General features: G+C 29.5%; 2 protein-coding genes across 2 annotated transcripts; both read left to right on the forward strand.

The window, feature by feature from the left end:
• Positions 1–4310: 4310 nt before the first annotated feature.
• LOC110655619 (DEAD-box ATP-dependent RNA helicase 52C) lies at positions 4311–8975 on the forward strand. Its single transcript, XM_021812010.2, has 6 exons — positions 4311–5448; positions 5527–5610; positions 6060–6302; positions 7129–7296; positions 7457–7570; positions 8023–8975. The coding sequence occupies exons 1-6, from the start codon at positions 4723–4725 to the stop codon at positions 8590–8592; spliced, it is 1905 nt and encodes a 634-aa protein (XP_021667702.2). The 5' UTR covers positions 4311–4722; the 3' UTR covers positions 8593–8975.
• Positions 8976–11021: 2046 nt separating this feature from the next.
• Positions 11022–13106, forward strand: LOC110655667 (uncharacterized protein At2g34160). The gene is made up of 5 exons (XM_021812094.2): positions 11022–11345; positions 11498–11546; positions 12213–12275; positions 12359–12423; positions 12808–13106. Exons 1-5 carry the CDS (start codon positions 11226–11228, stop codon positions 12901–12903), a joined length of 393 nt encoding a protein of 130 aa, XP_021667786.1. The 5' UTR covers positions 11022–11225; the 3' UTR covers positions 12904–13106.
• Positions 13107–13340: the final 234 nt, after the last annotated feature.

Raw genomic sequence — 13340 nt, forward strand, 5'->3', positions numbered from 1 at the left:
CTTATATATTAAATTAAAAATAAGTAATGAATTATTTAGCAATATTATTTAGAATAACTTTTAAATAGTTCAAATATTTAGTTAAAATGTGTTTAAAAGTAATTTAATTTATTAAATTTATCAAAAAGGATGTATAATTAAATATTATAGACATTAAAATATGATAATATTGATATTTTTAAAAATTATTAAAATAATATAATATTTTATTTGATCAATGAGTAATTTTAGAATAATAGATAAGTTATAATTAAATTATTATTACTTATAAATTCTTATTTATTTTAAGTAATTTTTTTAATTTATAAATCAAATCAAACTGTAATTTATCTATAACTTTTTACTTATAAATAAGTTTAAACAATTTATAAATCAAATCAAACATCTTTCAAATGTCTTGGTATTAATCATTTTTATATTTTATTTTTGTTTTTCCTCCTTTACCCTATATCTATTTTCTTTTCTTTTCCCTATATAAGAAGTGTCTTGTGTTGTATCATCTTCATAATACAATAACATATCAACTCTCTCATTAAGACATTTCCATGACTTTCTAAATCCTCTTGCTTTGCTGAAAATCTAAAACTATATCTTGTTTATGCATTTATCCATTAACGCATAAATATATTTTAAGAGGATTTAGTGTATGAGAAAAATATTAATTTATTTATTATTTACTATTGTCAATTTTATATAATAATATAAAAAGATAGTACCTCGAGATTTGTCATAATTTTAATGGTTAATGATTATTTTGATATTTCACGAGTATTATTATATTTTATCATATAAGAGTACTTTCGCTAGTGACTTTAATAATAATATGTTTATAAGTTAAAAGAAAATTAATAGTTAATACTTTTTATAAAGTTTTGGTATAAAGTGAGATATAATTAAAGATAAACTTTTCGTGGAAAGCTAAAATGCAAAAAGATGATTTATGCCAATTTTCTTGAGATTCATATGCATGGAAGGGGGGGGATTCCATTACCAATTATCTCAAGCCACGCATTGCACGAAACCAATGAAAGGGGGAAAAATCATGGCTGTGAAATCATATATAATTTTTTTATTATTATTTAGAATGAATCATATTAATATGATTCAAAAAGAGTTCAATTAAATTCATTTTTAATAATTAAACAACAAAGAAAAAACAGAATTTGATATTATATAAATTTTAGATTCTTAATTTTTATAATATAAGATAAATATTTAAAGTGGATTTTATAATTATTTTATTTTATATTATTTTACAAAATATATATTAAATCAATAACAATAATATTAATTTCATACAAAACAAAGAATATATAATTATAGCAGTTTTTAAATAATATAATAAAATATTGTTTTAAATTAATAAAAATTAATAAAATTATTTATATAGAGTAATAAAATATAAATAACACCATATATTATTAATAATTTAAAATGATATTTATTATTATTAATTTAAATTAAATTTCATTGTATAAATTAATTAAAAATTATATATATATATATATATTGAAGTGTCACAATTTTAGTTTAATTTAATATATTTTTCATTAAATAATTACCTTATGAAAAGAGAATATTATTTTATATAAAATTTATAAAAAAAATAAAATACAAATTTTATAAATGTTGAAATTTTTTGAAGTAAATTATTTTATTTTAATTAAAATAATTATAAAATCAACAATATTTAATTATCAAAATAAAATTTTAATAATATATATTTTAATTAATTTAATTTCATATAAAGTTTATGTTTAAAATCACAAAGCATTATAACTTTTTTTTTCCCTACATGATAAGAATGGGGTAAAATTCTACACGTGTTTTAAATGATTTTTTTTTACGATAGAATTTAATTTAATTTTATTGCAAAATTTAATTCAAATAAGTTTGCGAAAGAATTCATGTGTTTGAATTACTATTAAAAATTTAGAAGTGTGCAAATAGTCAGTTCGGTTTTGAACTGAATCAAATTGATAAAATTAAAAATAAAAAATTAAGAATTTTAAAAATTGAATCAAATCAAACCAAACAGATAAATATCGATTCAGTTCGATTTAAATCAATTAAATCGAATTTTATAAAATTTTATATTTTCAACATTAAATCTTAATAACAAAAATATAAAAAAACTTAGAAATTAAAACTCAAAAATCTTAAGGTTTCCTTAATATATATATATATATATATAATTACGATTCGGTATGATTTTTTTATAAAAATAATCAAATCGAATAAATTAATTAAAATTATCAAAATTTATAAATCGAATCAAATCAATTAAATTTTAAAACTAAACTAAATGAACTGAATTAACTTGATTCGATTCAATTTTTCTATTCAGACCAAAAATCTGCTTACAACTAATTAAAATAATAACTTTCATTTAATTTTTATATCTTGGAAATTTTGATAAGTGAAATTAACAAATTTTTTTTAAGTAAAACAAATTGTGTTTTTTATGTCAGCTATTCTTTATCACTAAATAATTAACAAGCTCTGCGATTATGTTATTGATCTGTCTCAAAATAGATATAACTTAATTATCAGTGTTTTAAGTATTTAATAGGAAAATTCATTAAATGAATTGAATTTTTGCTAAATTATATCACTTTTCACATAAATTTATTTCTTTCAAAATGATTTATTTTTTTAAATTAAATTTTAAATTTTGATAATTTTAAACTTTTCAAATATGACATTTAATTAAAAAAAAATTCAATTGAATATAATTCTTTTATTTTTACACTTTTTGAATACACCCTTACATCCTATTTAGTATAAATAAATTTCACAAAATATTGTAAAATTCATTTATAAATCCATTCATGTCATACGTGGTATAAAACAAAATTCACTTATAAATTTAAGGGATAATATAAAAAAGTTATTATGTAATTTCTAACTTTAATGTGTGAAAAATCATGGTTTAATTTTTTTTAATTTGATATTTTTTATTTTTTTTTATTAGCGAATATGGTGTAAATCATTGGTTATTGTTAAATAGTACTAACGTGGTGACACATGACTAATCCATTTAATTCGTTTATTTTGAATCGAAATTGAACTTATTTTGTATTTAAATGAAAAATAATCTTAAATTTTTTATTTTTTTTTTAATTTTAATTAATTATATGAAAATATAAAAATATACTTTTTACATTTTTTAATTTAAATAATTAGAATTAGTTATAATCATAATTTTTTATTTTTAATTAATTAAAATGAAACTAAAAAATAATAATATTATTATAATTATAATTTCAATTGTTAATTTTAATTAATTTAATGAAAATATAAAATATTAATTTTAAAATTTATTTTAACTAATAATAAGAAAATATAAAAATTGAAACATCTTAATGACTTTTAGAATTACAATTTTTCTTTAATATGATTAAAACCGTCCCAACCCTAATATCATATGGGAAGAACAAAGAGAATGTCTCTCCATCTTGAATTCCTATCACTTGCCTAATATAATAATATATTGTATTTTTTATTAAAAAATAATTTATTAAAATTTTGATAAAAAATGTGTTTTATTAAAATTTTGTTTAAAATTAATATTCTTTAATTTATAATTTATTTTTAATAAATAAATTTATATTAAAAATAAAAATAAAAGAAAAAATTTCCCACGAAGAAACTAGCTCATCCCCTCCAGCACTCTAGTTGGAAGTCCTTATCCATCCTGATTTTTCATGGGCAAGGACTGGGATAGCGATCTCTGCTCTATTGCCATTCCTATTAACTGTGTAAGGGGGATTGAACATTTAGCCTTTAGTAATGTAACTATTATTTATCATTATTTTTATATTAAAATATAAAATTATATTTTCTTTATAATTTTGCATAAAATATTATAAATTTCTATAAGATAAATAATTTTTAATATAAAATTATAATAAATAAATATATTTAATAAATTAAAACAAATGCAATACTTGTAATTTATTAAAAAAAAAAATCAGGTTTTGCACAAGCAACGGGAGCAGGGAGGTGATGGGTCAAGCCAAACAGATCAGTGATTAATGATCAACGATCAATCATCATTGGTCATCACCAACAGTCAAATGAGAGAACATGTGAACCAATGTGATGCATTCAGTAATTCCTAAAATATTTGTCCTCGCATTCGAAACAAATACCAGATTGCCACGCGGTCAAACAGCCCCACGAACAACCAAGATATTTTCTAGAGTTATACTCCTCTGCGACACTGTGCTGCCTTCTACGTAAGAGGCATCACGGGTTTTATCTTTTAACGCAGAAGGGCAATTTGGTAAAAAAAGGCAGGAGGAGAAAAAAGAAGATGCAGATTATGGAGGCAGAGACGTTTATACACGCGAAATCAATGACGTTGGGACAGAAAACAAATTTCATTCTATCGCATTAATCTCTTCTGCTGTGGGAAATGGCTTTTCCTTTCCTTTCCCTTCCTCTTCAGTCTCTTCTCCTTCGCCTAGATAGTGGTGTAAGTGACTGCTACTACACATAGGGTTTTGCAGCTTTTTTACGGGGAAGGAGAGGGAGCTCATTTCCCTACACTCCTTTGTATACCTAACACTAAATGCACACACGTAAATAACCCATTTCAAATCATCCCTTATATATAGAAGGGTCTCTCCATTTTTGTTTCTTAAAGCCTTGCATTCTCTTCTTCCTTCTGTTTGGCTTTTTGGGGTTTCATTTTCACCTTAAGCCAAAAGGGTAATCATGGCTTGGACTGATATGATCACGGAGTCTTCCCGGAAACCAACTCGCCCGACCCGACCTTCCTATGTCCCTCCACCCTTCAGAAACACCGCTACCACCACTTCATTTGGTTATCCCACTGAGTCGATGCACTCTGGGAGTTTTTCTGGGGCTGTGTATGGCTTCGTCCGCTCTTCAACCAGTCAACCCGGTTCGTCTCGTCGTGGTGGTGGTCGTTCACGTGGTCGTGGCCGTAGCGGTTCTCAACGGTGGCCCTCTGTCAACCAAAATTTTAACAACCAGCGCCTAGTTGACGTAAGTGAAAATTTTGACGAGCTAGAGATCACAGAAGATGATGGTAGTAACATTAACACCAAAGAAAATAGTGCTATCAACTTTGATGCGTATGAGGATATTCCAGTCGAAGTCACTGGCTCCCACATACCTCCACCGGTGAATACCTTCACTGAAATTGATTTGGGACAAGGTTTGAATGATAATATTCAGAGGTGCAAGTATGTGAAACCAACTCCGGTTCAGAAGCACGCCATACCCATTGCGGTTGCTGGGAGGGACTTGATGGCTTGTGCACAGACTGGGTCGGGGAAAACTGCTGCCTTCTGTTTTCCCATTATTTGTGGGGTTTTGAGGAACCGGTTTCAAACTGCTGGGTCGGGTCGTGGTAGGTCTAGAATGGCCTATCCCTCTGCACTCATTCTATCTCCTACCAGGGAGTTGTCTTGTCAGGTCAGAATTTCTATTTGCTTCTGTTATTTTTTATCTTATGGTTTATTTGGGGTTTCTTAATATGTTTGTTTCTGCCAGATTCATGAGGAGGCGCAGAAGTTTGCTTATAACACTGGAGTGAAGATTGTGGTGGCATATGGGGGAGCACCCATAGTACAACAGGTTTAAGGATTACTTTGTTTCATGTCGATTTTTTGTGATATTTTTTTGTCTTTTGATCAGTGAACTCAGTTCACTTTGTGGTTTTAAATTTTGGTTTTTTTGTGTGCTTTGGTTCCGCATTTATGTTATTTTTTAACTAAATATGCATTCTTTTGATGCAAGGATACGGTCTTTTGACCATGGAAGCACTTGGATTGACCAAATTAGTGTATATTGCTTCTTTGTCATTGCTACTTTTGCATCTCGTTCTGTTCATGTGTCAAATACTTGAGTTGCGTTTCTATAATGGCTATGATCAAGCTGTAAGGCTTAGATGGCTGAATTTTTAATGTCATGTTTTCGTTTTGCTGATGCTCTTACTCCCACCTAAATGATTTGAGGATGATGTACTTACAAGCTATGTGCTATTTGCCAGAATGTTGCTGAAATCCTAGTTTACCATTATGCAGTTTCGCAATTTGGAGAAGGGTGTTGACATCTTAGTTGCAACTCCTGGTCGCTTAGTTGATATGATTGAGAGAGCAAGAGTTTCTCTTGGGATGATAAAGTATTTGGCCCTAGATGAGGCTGATCGAATGTTGGATATGGGATTCGAACCTCAGATACGGAAGATTGTCCAGCAAATGGACATGCCTCCACCAGGTGAAAGGCAGACCATGCTTTTCAGTGCCACTTTTCCACTTGAGATACAGGTTTTCTCTTTCGCATTCTTGACTTGCCTTACTTTTTTGATGGTCAACTGTAGATGCTTCAGGATTTGTATAATCTCAAAATGCACAAGGAAGCTGAGGTGAAATAAATAGGAAATTGCATGAGCTATTGGGTAGCTTTAACTGATTACTTAAAAAATCCTGTTCGATTCATTAAATCTGTATATGATATGGATATTCATTAAATCAGTTAAGAAGAAACCTTCGTAAATGGTGAATCTACCTCAAGACAATTGTTCTTGAAGTGCTTCCTACGTATCACGTGCTGAAAGTATCTATTTGACTTCAGGCTTGGGTACAAGATGAATGTTTGAGGATTATTGTGATGAGTGTTATTTATTTTTGTTTTCATCCAATGTACTATTTTCTTGCCTGCTTTTTTAAGAGAAAAACATAGAGAAAGCTGAATGTGAGCTGTCTGATTCTTTATTTTTTTTTTTTTTTGGATCAGGTATCATTCTATTAGGTCAATTAATTATTATTGGAATTATCATTATCATTCAGTATTTTTATAATTATCTATTTGTGACACTAGGTAAGTTAATGAACATCTATTAGGAGCATTTCAACATTGCAATGCATTAATGATGGATTGTGATTAATGATCATACAGTTAAGCTACCCGCTAATTGTTTATGAACGGCCTAGGACGATACTTTAGCCTGCCTGTTTGTTTTCTTAGAATGATGGATTTCTCTGATGTTGTTAATTTGTGTGCTAGTAAACTTGCTGCATGACTGATCCATTATTTAGTAAGTCTGCATGCTAATTGCTGCTCTAATATTACCCTTGATTTTTTTTTTGGCAGAGACTTGCATCTGATTTTCTCTCGGACTACATTTTTCTCACTGTGGGGAGAGTTGGTTCAAGCACTGATTTAATTGCACAAAGAGTTGAATTTGTTCAGGATATGGACAAAAGAAGCCACCTCATGGATCTTCTTCGAGCCCGTAAAGCAGATGGAACCCATGGCAAGGTACTGTGGTCTTTTGCCCATTTGAATATGATGTTCCTTTGCCATAGAAAACGGAAATTGTAATACTCTCTCTAGTGCAGTTGAGAATTTTGTTCTGGAATTCATCAATTTAATTAGGTTTATAAGCATTGCTATGAAAGGATATCTTGCTTTGTTGCAGCGGCCATTAACTCTGATTTTTGTGGAGACAAAGAGAGGTGCAGATGCCTTAGAGTATTGGTTGTCCATGAATGGTTTTCCAGCAATAGCAATACATGGTGACAAAGTGCAAATGGTCAGCACTTCTACCATCCCTTTCCCTTTAGCTACTCTTTTTGTGTCTGAACTTTGCAATATCTGCTATTTTACCATGAATGCTACAATTGCATTTCATTATAATTTTTTTGCGTCTGACATTTGCCTTAAAGTACCCAATGTTTCTCTCCATTCAAATGTGACAAGATAATTTAGTATCTACTGGTGTCGGATATGGAAGTAGTTGAAATAGTATTTCCATATTCTAGCTTTGTTTGAAAGAATTTATTAATATTTGGTTGTCTGCATGAGGTACTTTCCCTTATGAGTCTGACATTAATGTGATATAAGCTGTATCTATTATAATTTGAAGTTTGATGTTTAAGGTTTAAGGTTTTGGGATGAGCATCTATCTCCATGTCTGGACTTATAGTTAATTACTTTGCTGATTCACCATTTTCTTCTCATGTGTTCCCTTTGATGACTATGAAGGAGAGAGAACGAGCTCTGAAATCCTTTAAGAGCGGTATGACTCCAATTTTGGTGGCAACTGATGTTGCATCACGAGGCTTGGACATTCCTCACGTGTCTCATGTCATCAATTTTGATCTGCCAAAAGATATAGATGATTATGTTCACAGGATAGGCCGAACAGGGCGTGCTGGTAAATCTGGACTGGCAACTGCATTTTTCAGTGACAAGAACATCCCACTTGCAAAGGCACTTGTTGAACTAATGAAGGAAGCAAATCAGGAGGTTCCTTTGTGGCTTAGCCAGTACGCTGAAAATTTATCTTATGGAGGTGGTGGCCGAACCAAACGATATGGTGCTGGCAGGTTTGGCAGCTATGACTTCCGTGGTGCCTATGGTGGTGCTGATACCAGTGCAGATTCGTATGCTTCTTCCAGTGCATATGTCGATGCTGTTTCAGCCAGTACAGGTTATACTGCAGCCACAGATGATGCTGGTTACAGTGTTCCTGCCACTGCTGAATCTCATTCCGTGGCATCACATGGATATGAATTTGATCACAAATCAGTTATTGCTACTGGATGGGATTAGAAATGGATCCTTCTTACTTTTGGCTCCATAATATATTATCGACTATATAACCAAATAGGATGACGGTAATTTTAAGAAAAGAAAAGAAAAGAAAGCTGCTGAACGCTAACTGAAGGATGGACATAAAGTTGACAAATTTTATCCTCACAGCTTGTAGTTGATTATACAGATTACTCATTACTCAAAAAGTGTTATTGGTATTTTGGTGTTGGACATAATTTATTTTTTTGACAGATGATTTTTAGCAGATGAACTTTTTGCTATAGCCATAGCTGTTATCTACTGTGTAAAGCTTTTGCTAGTATATATTTTGTATTGACCTTCAAGTCTCAGCGTGGAACGCAATATAATATTGAATCAAACTTCAGAAAATTTGAAAAATTTATGATCTTTGCATATATACTTTTTGTTGGTACAAACTATCTTGTCATATGAGGTGTCTATGATGCCTTGCATGTTCTGTTTGCTAAATTAAGCAATATCGTATGCGTCAAATGATTTAGAACTGTGATGTTTTCTCAAGGATGGTGAATCAAAGTAGCTTTGTTCAGACTAGTTCTGCATCAATATCAAAGGATCGTAAAATAAAAATGACTCACTGATTTGATTCATTCCTTATACTTCATTCTTGAAGAAGTGTTCAAAATTGTCTAAAATCAATAGGGTTGATTGATGACAGTGCTAGGATTCAAATTGCGGATCAGATGATTCTTCTCTTTCCATTCGCCAGATATTGACCACCATCTTTGAACTAAGCGTGCCCTAGGCGTTTGGTTGCTTAGAAAATTGCAGACAGTCTGATTCTGGCCCAGATGGTCTCAGGGTGAAGTTGCAGGATTGTAGGCTCAATCCTAAGCAGAAGCTACAATTAACAGTTTAAATTTTGATTTGTGTCTTAATTACATTGAATAAATATTTTATTTTTAAATTTGAATTATTTATAATTAATAAATAGCAAAGATTATCTGATTAAATATCTAATAAATAATTTAAATTCCTAATAAACAATTAAACAAATAGTAATAAATTTTTATAAATATTTTATGGACTAAAATTAATAAGTACTATTAAAGTGAGAACGGATATGGTCTAAAACTTTATGCCACATTAAAAAAAATATATATTATTTAATTTTTATATTTTAAAAAAATTAATTATTTGATCTTTATATTTAAAAAATATATTATTTAATTCTTATATTTTACTTTTCATAAATTGTTTAGTCACTCTGTCAATTTTTTTATTAGTCAATACCGATTAAACGACTATTTAGTTCCTTTATTTTAGTGAAACTATTAATTAGTCTTCATGTTTTGGAAAAATATATTAATTAATATCCGTAATTTGATTGTATTTACTATTTAGTTATATAATTACTTTTTATACTTAAACTATCATAATACTCTCCTCAAATGTTTCTTCCCCTCTACGTCTGTTAAGCGTGAGCATTCGGTTCAAACCAAATCGAATCGAACCGAACCAAATTAAATTATGAAAATTGAATTACATATCTTAGAAATCAAATCGAAATAAATGAAAAATTGAATCGAACAGAACCGCTCTATTTCGGTTCGGTTCAAACAGATCGGTTTTGATTTTTTATTGATTTTTTTAATTTAAACTTGATTTTCAAGTTATTTGATCTAATTTTAATTTTGGTTTGAACCTAATAACCATTAATCAATAAAATTAAATAATTTATATATAAAAAATTAAATATAATTCATAAGTTTCCCATAAAAATAAATCAATTCAAAAATCAATTCAGTTTGATTTGATTCGATTTGAATATATAAAATTACTATTCGATTCGGTTCGATTTAATTGATTTTTTTTCTTTTAAAATCAAACCGAATCGAAATAACCGAAATTTTTATAATATAAAACCGAACCGAACTGATTAAATTTTAAAATCGAACTGATTGAACTGAATTAATTCGATTCGATTTAATTCGATTTGAACCAAAACCTGCTCGCCTCTAACGTCTACACTCTTCTCTTCCTATTATCCTTTTATTTTCATCCATTGATAAAAATAATACAGTATATACTCTTTTCTCCCTACTCTTCTTTGTGTTCATCTATTGATAAAAATGATATAAACTGTTGTAAAAAATATTAATTAATGTCCTTAAATTTTTAATTAATGAAAAAAATTATTTTTTATAAAGAAAATATAAAACTGATATATAAAGAATTGAAAATTAAAAAAATATAAATTTAAATTTAGTTTCTACTTAATAAAATTTTTTATTTTTATTTAATAATATATTTTTAAAATCATATAAATAAATTAATTAATTTTATTAAAATAATGGGACTTAATAATAATATTTTTTAAAATATAAAAATTAATTAACTTTTTTTTAAATAGGTATTAAATAATAATTTTATATTTACAATTAAATTGAATTTATAGATATAAATTTGTTAACTTTCAATTTCGTTCCAGTTCCAGCTCTGCGCCCTGAGAGACATCCATCGAGGGCTTTTGTAGTTTGTGCCTCCCTTTCTCTATCTGCTCTGTTTGCTGTATTTATATACTCTTTATCTCTTGCCAAAAGAGGAAGGAGAACTTTGGCTAGGGTTGGGGTTTTCATTTTTGTTTCTAGTTTCCCAATTTTTGAGCTTTAATGGAAGAGATTACAGAGGGAGTTAACAACATCAACTTGACTGGCGATTTACACAAGAAAAATCGTATTCAAGTCTCCAACACCAAGAAGCCTTTGTTCTTCTATGTCAATCTCGCCAAGGTTCTATTTTCGGATTTCGGGTTTTCTTTATTTTCCTTAATTTCCCTACCTAGAGAACAGTTTGACCTTTCTCTATCTTAAACCAGTTCAAAATTGATGGGTAGGTCCTGTTAATTTACCTTTTGTTGGTATTCTCAATTTTGTGTTTGCAGAGATACATGCAGCAGCACAACGAGGTGGAACTGTCTGCACTTGGAATGGGTACATCATCATCTATACTTTCCAGATCTGAATTTTTTTTAAAGTTCTTGGTATATTTTATTAGCTCCTGGTTTAATGTTCTTCTTATGTGGCTGCATCTACTTTTAAAGGGGTTGCTTCAGTTTATTACTTTGTGATGTTAATACCCTGACCTTACTGTTTTTTGCTCTTTTTTTAAGCTTTATGTCTAGTTTGGATGTTAGGTGTTATTTTATTGGGGGAGAGGGAGGGGAGGGGGAGGGATTGTGGTTATTGAGGTGATTGTGATATCATAACATGTTAATAGGATAGTTTACTTCTGTTGGCTTTATGTTGTGTTCTGGCTATTCTGAACCCAACGTAAATTTGATTGATAGCTTGTTTTCCAGTAACTTCTTTACAGATTTTTTCTCATGGACTGTTAAATTGATGTATTTGCCCATGAACTAACCACCTGATTTGCTTTTATCTTTGTAAATATCATGTTTTCTTAATCATTTTCTACAAGTATATTCGGTGCAGATGTGCTTTCAGCTCGTTTTAAGCATTTAGGATTATTTTTCCATGGATATGACACATAGAAATGTAATCAAAATTCACATGTTAGAGTCTGTATGTGGATGTGTACAGAACGATATATTTATGGGATTTTCACCAACTGGTTCCTTTATTTTGTTGTGTCTGCAGCTATTGCTACAGTTGTCACTGTTGCAGAAATTCTGAAAAACAATGGATTGGCGGTTGAAAAGAGTAAGATTGTTTATCTTTCACTGAATGTTCATGTTTCAACTGAATGATCAAGTCTTAGTTCTTATATAATTGATTCACTACAGAGATCATGACTTCAACAGTTGATATGAGAGATGAATCAAGAGGGCGACCTGTTCAAAAAGCCAAGGTAAACTAATAAGTGTGTTTAACACTGAATTTTGGATTCTCTGTTGTAACTATTTTACCCTGATATGAATGCAGAACAATATCATTTTGCACAAAAGCCCTTTAATGTGTTATTATTATTATTATTATTATTATTATTATTATTATTATTATTATTATGTTGACAATCGTAAACTATGCACTATTACATATTCTTATTCCATTTCTCATCTATTACACGAGAACTTAGGATTCTTCACCTGTTGGACCGCTTTGGGATTTTTGCTTTTTGAACATTTGTATTAAATCCTACTTGTTTCAGCTTGAAATAATGCTCTGTAGTATCTTTTTGTGGTGAAATTTCATATAGTGACTATGACAAATTTCATTTGTGTTTCTTTCTCAGATTGAGATATTGCTGGGAAAGACTGAAAACTTTGATGAATTGATGGCTGCTGCTGCCGAAGAAAGGGACATTGTAGATGGCGAAGAGCATAGTTGAAAAGGGGTGTTCCTCGGTATCTGGTCTGTTTTTGATGAATTATTAGTGAAGAACAATTTTTATGAGTCAATTTCTTAGATTCTAGGTGTCTTGAGGTGATGTGAAAATTTTTTTTATGCTAGGAGCATAGAAACAAAATGTCTGCCATCTGAGATTCAATTTTCATACATAATATTTTTGGGTTTGATTGACTTTTACTGCAAGTGGATGACGGTGTTGTTGAATTTTGATATTGTGATATTTGTGAATCAATTTGCCTTTGCGTAGAAGGTTATACTATGCAGAGCTTTCATCTCGCTTGTGGTTTAATGCACATGGTCGAATGTTCTGAACCACAATTGGGAGATCATCCTTTTTTGTCCACCTAACACCAAAACATGGTTCAAAGTAATGAAAAGGAGTTGTCTTTCGCAGTTGAAATTGAGGGTAAATAGGTA

Source organism: Hevea brasiliensis, chromosome 17 (assembly GCF_030052815.1).
Source record: "Hevea brasiliensis isolate MT/VB/25A 57/8 chromosome 17, ASM3005281v1, whole genome shotgun sequence".
Lineage (NCBI taxonomy): Eukaryota > Viridiplantae > Streptophyta > Magnoliopsida > Malpighiales > Euphorbiaceae > Hevea > Hevea brasiliensis.